The 15550-nt window shown below is 48.8% G+C and overlaps 6 protein-coding genes across 6 annotated transcripts; 2 read left to right on the top strand and 4 right to left on the bottom strand.

The window, feature by feature from the left end:
• Window positions 1-267: 267 nt before the first annotated feature.
• On the bottom strand, window positions 268-1506 carry TRV_02679 (uncharacterized protein; the record flags this gene model as incomplete). Its single annotated transcript, XM_003023170.1, has 1 exon — window positions 268-1506. One exon carries the CDS (start codon window positions 1504-1506, stop codon window positions 268-270), a length of 1239 nt encoding a protein of 412 aa, XP_003023216.1.
• A 1393-nt stretch (window positions 1507-2899) lies between these two features.
• Window positions 2900-3902, bottom strand: TRV_02678 (uncharacterized protein; the record flags this gene model as incomplete). Its single annotated transcript, XM_003023169.1, has 3 exons — window positions 2900-3307; window positions 3393-3622; window positions 3686-3902. 3 exons carry the CDS (start codon window positions 3900-3902, stop codon window positions 2900-2902), a joined length of 855 nt encoding a protein of 284 aa, XP_003023215.1.
• A 1133-nt stretch (window positions 3903-5035) lies between these two features.
• Window positions 5036-7184, top strand: TRV_02677 (RING finger protein, putative; the record flags this gene model as incomplete). The annotated part of the gene is made up of 3 exons (XM_003023168.1): window positions 5036-5532; window positions 5610-5884; window positions 6058-7184. 3 exons carry the CDS (start codon window positions 5036-5038, stop codon window positions 7182-7184), a joined length of 1899 nt encoding a protein of 632 aa, XP_003023214.1.
• A 331-nt stretch (window positions 7185-7515) lies between these two features.
• On the bottom strand, window positions 7516-8238 carry TRV_02676 (mitotic spindle checkpoint protein (Mad2B), putative; the record flags this gene model as incomplete). Its single annotated transcript, XM_003023167.1, has 1 exon — window positions 7516-8238. The coding sequence occupies one exon, from the start codon at window positions 8236-8238 to the stop codon at window positions 7516-7518; it is 723 nt and encodes a 240-aa protein (XP_003023213.1).
• A 462-nt stretch (window positions 8239-8700) lies between these two features.
• On the bottom strand, window positions 8701-9996 carry TRV_02675 (uncharacterized protein; the record flags this gene model as incomplete). Its single annotated transcript, XM_003023166.1, has 3 exons — window positions 8701-9054; window positions 9114-9432; window positions 9497-9996. 3 exons carry the CDS (start codon window positions 9994-9996, stop codon window positions 8701-8703), a joined length of 1173 nt encoding a protein of 390 aa, XP_003023212.1.
• A 2226-nt stretch (window positions 9997-12222) lies between these two features.
• On the top strand, window positions 12223-15474 carry TRV_02674 (uncharacterized protein; the record flags this gene model as incomplete). Its single annotated transcript, XM_003023165.1, has 3 exons — window positions 12223-13035; window positions 13098-13624; window positions 13683-15474. 3 exons carry the CDS (start codon window positions 12223-12225, stop codon window positions 15472-15474), a joined length of 3132 nt encoding a protein of 1043 aa, XP_003023211.1.
• Between the last annotated feature and the right edge of the window lie 76 nt (window positions 15475-15550).

The following is a 15550-nucleotide window of genomic DNA, read 5'->3' as shown; positions in this document are numbered from 1 at the left end:
TATTGAGCCGCCCGCCCCTGGTATCTTTCGATACATCCGCTCCCGTCGTGTGTGATGAGCAGAATTTATGGAAACAACAGCAGCAACAGCCAGAAAGGAGGGCCAAACTGACACAAACGCAGTGGCCCTGATCATTTCATCATCAATCACCAGCCCAGGCTTTAGAATTCGTTCCGTCAGAATTAGAATCGGCCGTCAAAGAGAGAAAGCAAGAAATGAAGATCTCGTCTCGTGCATATCAACCAAAAGTCAGGTCAAATTGCCAGCTCAGCACCAGCCATATCTTTCATTCCACATCCAGTCGACGTTCTCTCCATACCCGAACTTGTCTCCGTCCCATTTCAGACAAGGGATGCTGTCTTTCTCCCTGTGGACTTCTGCTGCGTCCGGATCAGCAATCTGGATAGCCTCCTTGACCAGCGCAGAGGGATTCCAGATCTGGACGTGGTCGACGTTCCATTCGTGAGCTTCTACCCGAGCCCGACGCAGTATCGCCGCCAGCGCTTCAACGACACCCTGTCTCTCTGCCGGCGAGCTGGGCTCCTCATGCTGGGTCCGGAGAATGTACAGCGTACAGTCCTTGGGTGTGGCTCCGTACTTTCGGTTCCAGGTCATGAATACCTTGCGGCTAGGCACCGCTGCACCCTTGACGTGAGTCTCGCCCTTCTCCGGCCGCAGGATCTGGGAGTAAAATTCGTCTCGGGCCCAGTGCCAGGACATGTGCGCAAAGTCTGGCGGGAAAGCCGCAATAGCCTTGGAAGACACCTTGGAGGCATCCTTAAGCTTTTGCTTGTGCTGCTCCATCACTGGCTCAGAGCACATGTATCGAAGCACATCCTCCCGAGACATGTCCTTGACAATGCTCATGTCGACACCCTTTGTGATTCTGACGCTGCCATTATTTCCGCTGCTGTTCCCATTCCCATTGGCACTCCCGTTCACGGCAGCGGTTCCGACAGCCTCCGGAGCTAAAGTGAAGTGGGAAGAAGCATACGGATGCCATCCGTGCGCTGCATAAAACGACTTGCCGATATCCGAATACAGCACTGAGAAGAGACACTGCGGGTGTCCCTGTCCCGCACCCCTTTCCTGCTGCCATGTGTCCAGTATCTTGGACAGCTCTATGATCATGCGCTTAGCGTATCCGCGTCCTCGGTGCTCGGGCGGACAAAACACACTTCCGATTCCATGAGTGATAACCGTCTCGATATTGCCCTTATATGCAAGGAACGCTCGTTTGGCAATCGACTCGCAGCTGCTCAGGATAGGACGCTCGTCTGGCCGGAGCCGACGGTCAACCAGGACCCAACATGTCATCCACCCATCCTTGACCATGTCCTGCTGTATCAAGAAGTCTTCGCGAGCAATGTACTGCTCCATCGTCAAGGGGCCTTTCCACGACAGCCCATTTGCCCTTATGCTCTCGATCCTCTCTGCCGGGGTGGCCACTACGAGAGCGATATCCGGCGAGTCGGCGTTTAGGAGGTGATGATCGAGCGAGCCCATGGTTGCGCGGTTATCGTTGGGAATCTTGTTTTTGTTTTATTTTTCAGTCTTTTTCCTTTTTTATTTTTTCAAAAACCCCCCTTTTGTTCTTCTTCTTCTTCACTTTCTTGTTTTGCTTTGCCTATCTTCTTCTTTTTTGATATTCTTCGTATCGTTTTGTGATGGTGACGAGTTATTTTTCTGCAAGCCAGCACCCCTTGTTTTGGACGGTCTGGAGAGAAACAAACAGGAAGCTTGTTCTCCCTTTTTATTTGATGTTGGACGGGTTGCACAGATAGGCAGCCGGGGGTGTGAGGGAGTATACGGAGTACTAATAAACACACAGGCTTGAGGGGGGAGAGGTCCGGTCAAGAAGAAAATAAGTACTGAGAAGACCAGGCAGCTTAGAAAAGAAAACAAGCCCTTGTCGGGATTTTATTTCCACCACTTCCCTTGTTTGCATAACGTTCTTTGGCTGGGAACGCCGAAGCATGGAGCATGGCCCTAACGCAAAATGTGTAAATATATATATTCCTGATGATACTAGCGTTCCCGCCGGGGGAATTCCCCCAGCCCAGCAGCCAGCAAGTCCGTCCCCAAGTCGAGAACAGCCCCCGCCCACGCCCTTTTTTGACCACTCCGTTCCCCCTCGCCTTAATCGAAATCCGCGGGTGTGTTAAATACGGGCTTTGCCATCATCCGCATGGGTACAAAGGGCCAAACTGCCGGCTGGAAGCGAAAACATCCGGCTAACCTGCTGGTGGAGCATCGTCATCCCTCTCTCGGCTCAGAGGGAGAAACCCAAGAAGCTGCGAGATGCGCAAGCCAGCGGTACCTCGCATGTCTCATGATTTTGTATGGGGCCACAGGTACCTGGCCTCTCCACATAATACGTCGTATATAGGGCCGAGCCTCCTTTTGTTCGGTGTTATAACTAGCGGGTCCCGTGACAGGACCAGCAGGCCCTTTTCTCCTGCGCTCGTTTCGATCTTCGATGGCCTTACGGCCCGTATTACCGCTAGTGACATTTTGTGGGAGGCCAAACGTCGATTCTGTTGGTTGAGGCGGCAAAAGATGATGCGGCGTGACATTGGCTGGCTGTGTGATGATATCACTCCGCTGGCTCCCTGAGGGCTGGAAGGAGAAAGAATGGCCGGGGCGGGAGGCGAAACGGGCTACTCCGGGCTTCTTCAACGCCATAGTCGATGCAGCTAGTACTCCAAGCTGCATGGTAAGTTTCACTTGCATTGTTTTTTCTGCTGGGGGATGATACGTATTGTACAAAGATCGAGTGGTGATGGTGAAAGCTTGGGAGTATTAGTTGGTTGGCAGGGCATGGGGATACCTTCTAGACTGACCGGGTCCACGACGCATGCCAGCCTATCCCTGGTGACGAGTACCCGGGGCTGCATTTTCAAGGTGTTTCAGTGGTAGAGAGCGGAGGACTTTGGTACTCCTCCTCTCCACGACCCCACCATTGGTCCTCCAAGACTTCTGCCATGGTCACTCTTTTTGAAGGAGCAAGATCCAACATACGTAGGAAGATTCGTTTTGTCTCGCCATCAAGGTTTGGATAATCCTTCTCCGGCCACTCTGTGAACCGTCCGGGGCCAACAGGGCTGCCATCCTCCAGTGCCTCTGAGAGTGCCATCATTACCTTGCCCCAGTCTTCATGTTGGACGTGCGTCACTAGCTCCTTCGGTACTGGCCCGAAGAATGAGATCAATCGGCCCATGATCTCCAACTCGGGGTCAACCCCATCCTTCCTCAACCCCTCAAAGTCTGGATACAGCGTTTCCACGCCTGTTGTGGTGAATAGACTCTAACATCTAGCGTCAGTCATTATACTCACCCAATACACCCCCACGAACATAGTTATCAAGTGTAAACAGTGATTAAATACTAACCACAAGCCCATAGGAAAACACGTCAGATGGCTTCCCAATTCCCTGGCCAGTTTGAGCTTCGGGGCTACGCCACATTACGTTGCCGAGCTTGATGCCTTCCGGGAGCCGTAGAAGCTTGTCACCTTTCATCTTCAGCGAGACATCCAGGTCACCCAGTACAACCCTCTGCGGCAGGGGTAAGCCCTGCTCATCTCGACTATAATTGATCATCACATTGTCAGGCTTCACATCTAAGTAAGTCGCAGGGTTATCAGCATGAATCTTTCAACGCCAAGTGCCTTGACGTTGTTTACCTATGTGTATCCAATTTTTAGCATGGAGCTCCTTGAGAGATTCCCCGAGCTCCCTCAATATCCATTTTCTCGCCCCAATTGGCAAATTTGGGTTTCTCTTTATAAAGGAAAGTAAGTCATCATTGAAATATTCGTATACCAGAACATTCTCCTCAACATTCTCGTCAATATGTACCCGAAGGCGACGAGTATCCGGAAACTCTCTTTTTAGATCCATAGCCAATTCGACTACCGAGTCCGATGTTCCCTTGAGCACAAAGCTTTGGTTTCCAGATCTAGACCCCGGGTGAGCATTTGGATCAATGCAGAGAGTAGAAATCAGCTTACTTACTGCGCGAGGTAAACATTGTAGTCTGGTCGTTTCGGATGGCGCTTTAGTATCTTTCCCCGGATATACTCCCGCCCAGAACGGCCAACTAGTGTCGATGCAAGCCTCACGCCTCCAACATGGTGACTGCGTGCCAGAAACATGTCCAGATGGCTAGTTTTCCTGCTTCTTTTCTACTTCTCACGCTTGATTTCGTCTTGATGTCTTTTCGTTCTTGTATAAATTTTAGCTTTCATTAAGATTAGGAAGCAGCCTTTAAGGTTCTTATGTAATACACGCTAACTATCTTTAGTCAAGTTGATTATCTAAAGTCTTGGCATAAACCGCCAACCGAAAAAAAAAAAAAAAAAAAAAAAAACAATCGAAAAAACATCAAATATTGAACAAACGTTGCAAAGATGGACAGACGAGGGCTAATTGTTATGGCCACTGATGGAACAGTTGCGCTAGGCATAGCACAGAATCCTCAAGATCTGTCTGGCTAAGCAAGAGATCCCCAGCTAGGCACCTTGAACGGCCACGGGATGGACCCTCTACGGGCATACCCACCTGCTTTGGGCTCGGGAAGAAGCGGTTGATATCAACCGCCATAAGCGTGCCCATGAAGCAGCAACGTCTTCCATATTCTATGATACCCTTATTACACCATTGCTCTATTAGTTTGGAACCTCCAAACTGTTAAAAGCGATGCTTATCATTATAAGCAAACTTGCCCTATTTCCTTGACGTTTGCCATCAGGGCGGCAAATGCTAGGGCGAAGAGATATATTTCTCACTCATTCCTATAGACCACTTTGTCTTCTTCTACTTGAAAATATGCTGGGTTGAAGGACCGAGATATTTCCAATTATGCGCCTTGGTTGCTTACTTCATTCATTAAGATACTGATTAGCATCGAGGACACTCTATTAGGCTATATAGAAGCTCTAACGGTGTCTTAATCTCGCCTGTCGTCGTATTCGGAGCTGATTTAGCACCACTAAACTCGATAATTTACACAGTCATATCTCCTGGCTGTCCATATGTCTAGAACCATCCTTAGACCGCTTCAGAGGCTGACTTTGTCCGTGCTCAGGCGAGATCAGTCATCAAATGGCTTCACAAAAGACAAAGCGAAGCTGCAGGACCCGTACTTTATTGATGAATATGATCTGACCAGCCCTGGTGAAAACAGTGTCGCTGAAGATGGGGATGACGATGGCATGGCATTCCTGGAGAGCCTCCTCGTTCTTGGCGAAGACGATAAGAGGACTTCCAGTCAGGGCCTGACTGCGGCCGGGCTGGCCAATATCCTTACTTTATTCCCAGATATATGCCCTCGATACGTCACTACCCTCTACCAACCGATGTTGGCTAGGAAACCAGAAAATTTTGAAGGAGCGTTGATCGATGCAATCCTCAAGGAAGCTACTTACACAACTGTAAGTGGTTCAAGGCAAAAGCGGGAGGATATGGCTAAGGATGTCCATTGGGGTAAAGAAGACAACCTCACGAGAAACAGTCGGTATTGGAAATGCTGGTATGCTCTTTTATTCTCGTTAAATAACTTTCCTCTTTTTTTCCCCGCCTGGCTAAAACCTGACACGTACCATCTAGCAAAGCTCTTTTGAAACTCGACTTTCCTCTGGTTCCCACGGACTACATAAAAGAATATTTGGAGGTAACGAATGATTGCTTGTACAATGCGTACCTGCGATTGTACGAGGTTGAATCAACTTATGAGACATCGGATCCCAAACCGTATAGCAGAAATACCGATGTCAAAAGGGAAAAATTGATGGCTTCTTTTAGGAAAGTAGTAGCCAAGTACCCGAATAGGGACATAGACCTGGAGATCAAAGATGCTAGAGCTGAACGGAAACGTCGTATTGGTAATAATCCCCACTCAAGTGTTTACTGCAAAGGCTAAACGTTCATGTAGTTGCTCAAACCCTTAGGAAGCAAGCCTTCGAGGATGAAAAAAGGAATCTTGCCTAGTATACCTCCATTGGTGGGATAATTGAATGCCATTGCTGCTTTAGTGATACGCCCCTTAATCGGGTAGTATATTGTGCTGCCGCAGCAGCCCATCCATTTTGCTGGGAATGCATAAAATCCAATGCCAAAGCCCAAGTTGGTATGATGAGACACAGTATCAAATGCATGGACATTAATGGTTGTGATGCGGGTTTCTCCCGTGAGGATTTGATCAACTCAGCGGGGGATTCTCTTATGAACAAACTCTTTGACTTGCAGCAATTGGAAGAGATTCAACAAGCGGACCTCACAGACCTTGAAGAATGTCCGTTCTGTGAGTACAAGGCGATATATCCCCCAGTTGAAGAAAACTGCGAATTCCGTTGTTTGAAACCGGGATGTATGAGGATGAGCTGCCGGAGGTGCCAAAGACCTTCACACATTCCCATAACCTGCGCAGAGAGCCGAAGGGAAGACTCCAAAAATTTACGGAAGCACGTTGAAGAGGCAATGAGTAAAGCCGTTATTCGCATTTGTCCTAACAAGAAGTGCAAAGCCCCGATTATCAAAGAGGATGGATGCAATACCTTGAAATGTCGCAAATGTTCCACAGTCATGTGTTATGTTTGCAAGAAAAATATCTCGCGGGCGAAGGACAGCCACTTTGATATGGTGGGAAGTTGTCCCGTAGAGGATGACCGCTACTTGCTAGAGAGACATGAGCGGGAGCGGATGACGGCACGAAATGAGGCAGTTGAGAGCCTTCTAAAGGACAAACCCGAGCTGAACGAAGAAGACCTTGGTGTCGAGCTCATCAAACGTCGAACAGTGCGTGACGGATTGCCGATTGTATACCCTGAAGGCACGCCTGACACTAGCGAAATGCCGCTATGGGTGTTTGGAGAGCGTGTATCAGGTCGGCCTGACCGTCAGTTGCAACGTTGGCCACAGCTACGCGTACGATTCCCACCAGCAAATCAAGACACCCAACTGCCCATCAATTATGAGTACCAAGCTATAGAAACAATTGGCGTATTGCCAGCACCATCTCAGAATCCTCAGGACAGTCATTACCAGCAGACGCAGTGGTTTTCATTTAACGCATATGCACCGTATCCGCTACCACCGGATCTCCCAGTTGTTCGATATGAGAGGGAACAAAATCCTCATTGGTTCAAGGGTCTGCGCAGAGCACAACCATCTCGTACAAAGTAGAATGGTCGTTTTGTGAATTTTGGTTCCTTTTTGATTCGAGCTGATTTCTCTTGCTGTTCCTCCTATCCATATCTCCGCGTCCTAACAGTAGTCGGCCTCCTTGATGTCGTTACTCACTTTTTCTACTCCTTTAGTCTAATAAAATATGCTATGGTTCAGTTCATTTCTCGTATGCGGTTTCTTCCACACAGTGTAACATATTTCGCTTCCTCCAGGCTGGGGTTTCTACGTAGCTTATGTCACAAGGCTTCTTAGATGTGAGTTTGGTTACATCTTATATCGCGAGCAGTATGAATATCTCCGACTATTTCGCGCGTGTGTTGGGGGGTAGCTATCGAGAGCGGTTATCGACATCAAACTTGTCCCTAGCTTCTTCAATCCAGACCTCGAGCTTCATCTCCCCTGCGTCAATGGCTCGTACAGGCACTGTCTTCGCCTGAGAACAGCCCGGTCCGTATCTGATACGCTCAGGTTCCGGTTCAGCAGCTATCCACTGCTGGTCATCTTTGTCCATACCGGCCGGTGCATCGGCGTCCGGGCCTAAGACCATATGTAGAGTAGGCAAATACTCCTCATCCGGAGGTAAAGGGGCCAACCTCCCACAGGCTGCGGTTAGCCGGTGCAACACGGCACGAAACTGCGCCTCTAGATCGACTTGCGGTATACTCATGCCTTCTCTCTGCTGCTGTTGCCTGGAGCTCGCAAATGGAGTATGTATGTCTCCTGGGGCGACTTGGGGGATCTGAGAGAGGTCAAAGGTGAACTTCTCCACGGCCTTATTGGATGATACCGAGAGTATGACTATCGCCACTGAGGTGACGGTTGACTTGATCAGCTGTGTCTCGACCGCGGCACAGGCATCGTTGACCCAGCTGCACACCTTGGGATGCCGTGACTGGCGGACTGGCTGGTTGAACTGCCTGACGGACAAGAAGGTGGACTGGGGGTATATGGACCGCAGGTAGAGAATCTGGTGTATGCTGACGGCGAGAAACGAGGAGAAAGCCGAAGCTAGAGCAGCGTAGGTCTCTGGAGGGCGACTTGACTCTGCCATTGTCCCTGTCCTGCTCTAATGGCCGCCGAGTAATAAATACTGCTGTCCTTGAGATGTTGTTTCGTTTTGATATCTCGGAAGTTGTGAATTTGCGACCATCCCCCAACATTTGACTTTAGCCTAACGAACCAACTAACGAACATCCATGAGTTAACTAGCTATTGTGCTACCATCGCTATTATTTTTAGTTCGAGTTTGACGCCCGATTGTGGAATCATATATGAATCAAAGCTGCCAGGTACGCGGAGATACATTCCTCGGAAACCATATAATATGTTCATTCAAGTAATAAAGACATCGAAAATAATAGTAACTAGAAGGAAACCCTTCTCTGGCCGTTCCCCAACCCTGAAGCCATCCCCAATGCTAAAGTAAATACAAAAGTGATATAGATCGCTCGGGACTTTTAGAAAATAGTCAAAACCAACGCCTGGTATCAAACCCCTACATTTTCCTTTCTCTTCAACTCTGCTGCCACGTTGCGTCAGCGGAGTGGAAAGTGGACTTCGACATATGACCGCTCTCATGCTGTCCAATAGGTTGGGTTTCTTCCTTCCCCCCATTCGGGGGGTTTAGTGCTTCAAACTCGATATCGCAGTCGATGGTAGATGTTATAGTTTCGGTCTGGCTGTCGAAAATCTTGGGCTTGCTCTTGTTCTTGTCCTCCTCTACGGGACGGGGTGCGCTGATTCTCAGCACAAACGAGTTCAAGAACGAGAAGGACGTTGGTCCAGTCTTCTTCGCCGAAAGGGAGCCGAGGAGAGCAGGGAAGTAGCGCACGATAAACGGCTTGAGAGATGCCAACGAGGCGGCGATCTAGGAAGCTGTTAGTTAGCTGCGCCTATAAATATACTTGAACATCGACTGGAACATACCACGCCGAGATACATCTCAATCGTTCCAGAGATCCAGAGGGGATAGCCGGCCCACGTCTTATCGTATGAAGTGTTTAGCTTGTGGAGGAAGTAAGCTCTGAAGCACCCGGCAATGCAGACAATGAAACCAGCACCGAACAGGACGCAGAGCATGACCCGCTGTCTGGTAGGTAGCTTGAGGGACATGACGGTAGGAAACGGCAAAAACACCACGCTGACATCAGTGAGGGTGTTTAGTATACCGCCGCCCAGGAGATGCGCAGTTTCATTTATGCATTCTTGCGGCTGGGTCGAGAGTGTCCAATAGGCAGAGACGGGGCTGCAAGCAGCAGCGGAGTTAGCAGAGTGACACTCTGTATCATAGGAGACGGGTAAACACATACCGGCAGGTGAACACAGCTACTATGCAAAAGACTATCATCTCCAGTGTGACGATGGTTGCGTTCGCGATGATGAGGATTCTCATAACGCGCGAGTTGAGACCTGATGTGATCTTATGGGTGAAACATAGCAGCGAGAGTTTGGTGAATGAGCAGCTAACAGCAAACAGGCACTCTATCAACATGGTCAATTTTAATCCTATGACAAGATGCGCAAATGGCACGTCGTAGACATGTCGAGTCCAGCCGTACTTGATGGAGCCCAGGATCGTAATGGTCCCACAGCCAAGTGTCGGGATCACGGCGGCTATTATGAAGACATCGTCCCAACCGAAGCTCTTCGATACGTGGATGCGGCTGAATATGCGGATGAAAATAACGAAAAGCATCAACGATGCAAATATCGAGTTGAGTATAATCACGAGTGGCCCACGAACTTCCGATGGATTCTCATAATTGGGCCGGGGCCAGGAAAGTATCACTGAGGCTGGAGGGAGCTGCATTGTATGCTGTCAGATACCGGGTCTCAACGAGGGTGTCGGCAGGAATGCTGCAAGTCGTCAATGAAACATCGCAAAGCGCGATAAGAGAAGAATTCATAAAAACATTGCGAGACACAGTCAAATTATGTAGGGGGTAAAAAAATGAAAAAAAATAAAAAATATTGATGGCAGGCACTTGGGCCTCTGAGTATACCTAGTTAATCGGAGGATTCATGGATGAGATCGGCATAGGACTGACTCGAGGTGTCCTTTGCTGATCCGTCTTGAAATTGTTCGAGACATACTCCGTATGGGATGAGGAGGCCATTTTTCGCCATCGAGGGTCTGTTCATTATCGGAGGACAAGGGATCATCCCCTCCATCTCCGGTTCTCATCCCGTTCTTTTCGAGACTGCTCAATTCTGGTGTTCATTCCCCGGGCAAGTCTTGCCATCACTCAAGAGCCTATAGTTGGCCGCCGTCGCTAACCAGTGAATAGTTATGCTGCCATTCCTGGCTGAGATTGACATCCATAGTTGTTCCGAGATCACGGCACCAACCAGGCTGGACAACTACCCCCGCAATAGGGGCTAGCTTACCGTGGTGTTTCCCCCACGCATACAACTACTTAAGTACGGGGTAACTAGCAGTTCACAAGGATTAGTTAGCTTAGAGTGAATGGCAGGGATGAATAAGCCATAGCTAACCTGCCAACTTAACATATTTTAACCACGGAGATCGTAGGCTTGTGTTGACAGTTCAGAAGCACTGCTGGAGGAGCGATCCGTGATGCCCTCTCTGCATAGAATCAAGCTATCATCGACATATATTGTTGTAGGGAAGATCATCGAGGCACACTTCTCGTGCATAACTAGTGCGATCTGGTGGCTGGCGGTGGCTTGCTGTAGGTTTTAGACATCACTCGCTTGAAACGAATACGGAGTTAGTTGTCGTCCAGGTGCATTCCTTGGACACACAAGATGGCTTTCTGGAATAGCGAAGGAGCATTCTGGCAGTTAATAGTCCGAAGCCTGTCATCAGCCACCAATGTACTGCGTACAGAGAATGGTTGCTCCCGTTGCGCTGTATACCTTTATTAACTATTAGTATTCTTGCGCCCGGAATATACAATAGTTAATATGGCCAAGTCCGAGGCATGAGCCGTTCGAAAATAAGCACTTATCCTTGACTTTATACTCATCAGATTGCGGGATGGAATCAGCTTTCCAGTTCATCGTGTTCATGTACCTCCTGATATGCAGGTTGTGGTTTTGCTGGTGGAGCCGGCGCTTAAAAGAAATTAACTGGAGTTAGAGGCATCAGGTGACTGCAGCAGTAAGGTTATTATTCCGCACCTGGTATTATTAGCTAGCAAATCACAAATCTCGAAATCAAGTCAATGCAACAAAAGTGGCGTTCATTGGTTAAAAGGGCTGCATATCTTCGGAATTCATATTTTCCACCAATACAAATGAAAATATTTTCGATAAAGCAATTAACGCGGTGCTCTGGCCAATAGAATTTTACCTTCTTCCAGCGAATAGCGAACATCGCCATCGGTATCAGCTTTGTGTATGATAAATATGATAAAAGTACCTATAAGACGAAGAAAAATGAGGTAAAACACAGAAAGACGAAGGTTTCAGGGGGATAGAAGTGAGCTCTGGCCTTGGTAGGCATATATTCTGGATGTCATGAGGTGTAACTACATACCTGGCCCTGCTTTGGTGTTGGCATCCATATTGATATCTACAACTGCATATCGAGTTGAGATAACAAGTAAAAGAATATAATTATATAGCTTCTCATGAAGTTTCTATGCAAGATATAGAGAAATCCTTTCTATTTGCTCCGGGTGTCGTGATATTGGTAGGCCTCGAGGTCGCGTCTGCATGAAATTGAACACCCCAATTAGCAGCCAAAGCAGACATCCATGTAACTATAAAGTGACATTTCTATATGTTCACTGTAGTTTCTCTTCTTCTCTCACTATCGAATATCCTCTTTGTTCATTCATTCATGCATTTACCACTCTCTCTGCCTCTGTTGTAGTAACTTCACTAGCTAGTTAGCTACCCAACTGCCCCGCCAAAAAGGGAAACTAACTAACTAACTAATTATTTTAGGTAAATATTTCAACCTCAACGTCGCGAAACCAAACAACATCGCGGCTCACAACCATCCCAAGGTCAACGCGACCTTTTCCCTCCCTCAGCTTGCTCGCTAACCGGTAGATCGGGATTCATCATGGATCAAGAGCTCATCCGGCTTCTCTCCGATACCCAGAGCGCCGCGGCGGAGACTCGAAAGGCCGCGGAGGTTCGCCTGCAGAGCCTCTACTCGAACGAAAGCTTCCCCCTATCCCTCGCCTCGATAGCATCTCATAGCTCGGTTCCTGCTCCCCTGCGCCAATCCGCCCTTGTCCTCCTTCGTACGTTCATCAATTCAGCATGGTCCTCACAGCTCGACGATTTCAAGGGCCAGGTCCTGGTCAGCGACGCGAATAAGGCACATCTCAGGCGCGTTCTGCTTGATCTAGCTACATCTCCGGAGCAGGATGACCGCAAGGTCAAGAACTCAGCCAGCTTGGTCGTCAGCCGTATTGCCAGCGCCGACTTCCCAGAGGACTGGCCCGAGATTCTTCCCACCTTGCTACAGATCATTCCCAACAGCACAGATGCACAACTCCACGGTGCCTTGAAGGTCCTGTCTGACCTCGTGGAGACTGGATTCAATGAAGAGCAGTTCTTCAAGGTGGCTAGAGAGCTTGTGTCGACCGTGTTCAACGTTGCGACCAACGCCTCGCGCAAACCGGTGTTGCGGGCACTCGCTGTGTCCACTTTTAGAGCCTGTCTTGATACTTTGGAGATGGTCCTTGAGCAACATAAGAACGAGGTTAAACAGTTTATGGACGAGGCCCTGAACGGATGGCTTCCATTCTTTATTGCTACCATCAAGGAACCCCTCCCTCCTATGCCCTCGGAGGAAGAGGAGGCCACAGATGCCCCTGGCCCACAGCAATGGCGTGGTGTTATTGCCTTGAAATCACAGGTTGTTAAGGTATGTACCAACAAAGAAAGCAACAATCTATAGGAAGGAATGCTGCTAATACTCGAATTCAGACCATTATGAAAGTTCGATCCGTGTTGCCATCCCTCCTCACAACTCAAAGCACCACTCTCTTCCATACTATCTGGACTGAGTTGACTACGATTCAAGACGCATACCAACAGCTCTATATTCAAGATGAGAGGCAGGGTCGCCTCGAAGATGCAGATAATCTTCCATACACACTTGACTTCTTGGTTCTTGAAGAGTTGGACCTTATGCAGGCTTTGCTCCGCGCGCCCCCAGTAAGAATCGAGCTGGAGAACCAATTGAAGCTAGCTGGAGCTACCTCGTCTACAAGTTGGCTTCCTGAGATGATGAAACTGGTCATATCGTATGCCCAGATTACTACTGAAGAGGAAGGCCTGTGGGATATCGATGTCAACTTGTACCTTTCCGAGGAGACTTCCGTTACTGCAAACTACACTCCAAGAACTTGCGGTGGTGATCTTGTAATCAGACTAGGAGAGTGGCTCAAGCGTACTGTCGTCGATGGCCTGCTTGCATACACAAATGTTCTCTTCTCGGACCCCAGCACTGGGTATGTATCTTCCCCTCACAGTTGACTCTGCGAGACTATTATGGCTTACATTCTTTAGATGGAAATACCGTGAAGCAGCTCTTTTCATTCTTAATCAGTTGCTCCGGGATTTGAACGATGTGGATCAAACAATTTCTGCCGACCTTGCAACCAGTTTTAACGAATTTGTCAAGTTCTGTATCCAGCGGGATGAAGTCTTCCTCCGATCTAGAGGCTATCTTGTAGCAGGCGCTATTGCTCAGACCGCCGGAGAGGGATTCCATCAGTCTGCTGTGCCTTACCTCGAAGCTGCTATCCAGGCTATCCGAAATGACCCTTCGGAGGTGGTCAAGGTCTCTTGCGTTCGTGTCCTGCAGGACTTCCTGCCGGCTCTCCCTCAGGCTACGGCCGCCCCTTTCCAGGTGCCAGTGCTATCAATACTAGCAGACTTTATCTCTAGCCATGACCTACGTGATTTCTCAGAAGGAGATGACCTTAAATTCACGCTGGCGGATACCTTACGTGATACCATCATGGTGGACGCTAACATCGTCCTGACCTCCACCGCGCTTGACGTTCTTTTCAACATTGCCAGTGCTGGTGCAGGAAACTTCCAATTGGCGATGATTGTGACAGAAACCTTTGAGCAGATCGTTGAGCACATCGCTGGTCAGGGACCAGATGCATACATCAGCCTCTGCGAGAAAGTGCTTCCCCCCTTGACCGGGGCTCTGGATGTCGGGAACCTCACCCAGGAGAACTCGCTGACGAATCTGGCAACCGACCTTCTACGAGCTCTCGCTCAGAATGGCTTAAAGCCACTCCCGCAGGGCCTAGTCGCAACCGTATTGCCGAAATTGAACCGGCTATTGCTCGGATCTGGAGATAGCGAACTCCTTCCGTCCGCAACCTTGGCTGTCATACACATGCTGGAACGTGACCCTGACCAATTCCTTGCCTGGCAGGACCCGCAGACAGGCAAGGGTGCTGTTGAAACGGTTTTGATTATCATTGATCGCCTTCTTGGTGAAGCTGTGGATGACAACGCTGCATCTGAAGTAGGTGAGCTTGCTGCTGAATTAGTTGAGAAGGCAGGCTCTGAGAAATTGGGACCATATCTACCTCAACTGCTACGTGCTGTTGCCCAGCGACTTGCCACTGCTGAGAAGGCACAGTTGATTCAAAGTCTCATCCTTGTCTTTGCTCGTTTATCCCTCGTCAATACCAGTGAAGTAATTGATTTCCTCGCTCAACTCGACATCAATGGCCAATCTGGCCTTCAAGTTGTCTTGGCCAAATGGCTCGAAAATTCGGTCACTTTTGCTGGATATGATGAAATCAGACAGAATGTCATTGCACTTTCTAAGCTCTACCAACTTGATGATCCCCGCATTGCCGAAATTCAAGTCAAAGGCGAGCTCATCATCCAGGACACTGGAAGGATTAAGACCCGTTCTCAATCTCGCAAAAACCCAGATCGATACACTGTTATCTCAGCACCTTTGAAAATCATCAAAGTTCTGATCGAAGAACTATCTTCTGCTTCAGGCGGTCGAGATATTCGAGGAGCTGCAGGCTTGTCAGGAAGCCAGCTAGATGAACTAGAGAGCGACGATGAGAACGACGACTGGGAAGATCTCCCATCTAATAACAACTTCCTAGACTTGGGCCTCGGTGTCACGAAACAGGAATTGATGGGTTTTGCTGCTGAAGACGATGATGGTGCCTTGGCCTCGAGACAGAGAGATGATGAGACACAGGCGTTCTTGACCCAGTTCTTCGCCGAGACTGCCTCTACCCCCAGATTCCAGCAGATTTTTGCTTCTCTTACCCCAACCGAGCAAGGCAGACTGCAGAGTTTGTCTTCCTGATTTACTGGCGCCTTGTTAACCATTTCCCATGCTCATTCCTACGATTCAATACATGACTTAATGAAAATGCCCCATA

The sequence above is a fragment of the Trichophyton verrucosum genome (genome assembly GCF_000151505.1).
Source record: "Trichophyton verrucosum HKI 0517 chromosome Unknown contig00232_1.f1.exp, whole genome shotgun sequence".
Classification (NCBI taxonomy): Eukaryota; Fungi; Ascomycota; class Eurotiomycetes; order Onygenales; family Arthrodermataceae; genus Trichophyton; species Trichophyton verrucosum.
Note: the sequence above shows the minus strand (reverse complement) of the source record. Positions and strands in the feature narration are given on the sequence as shown.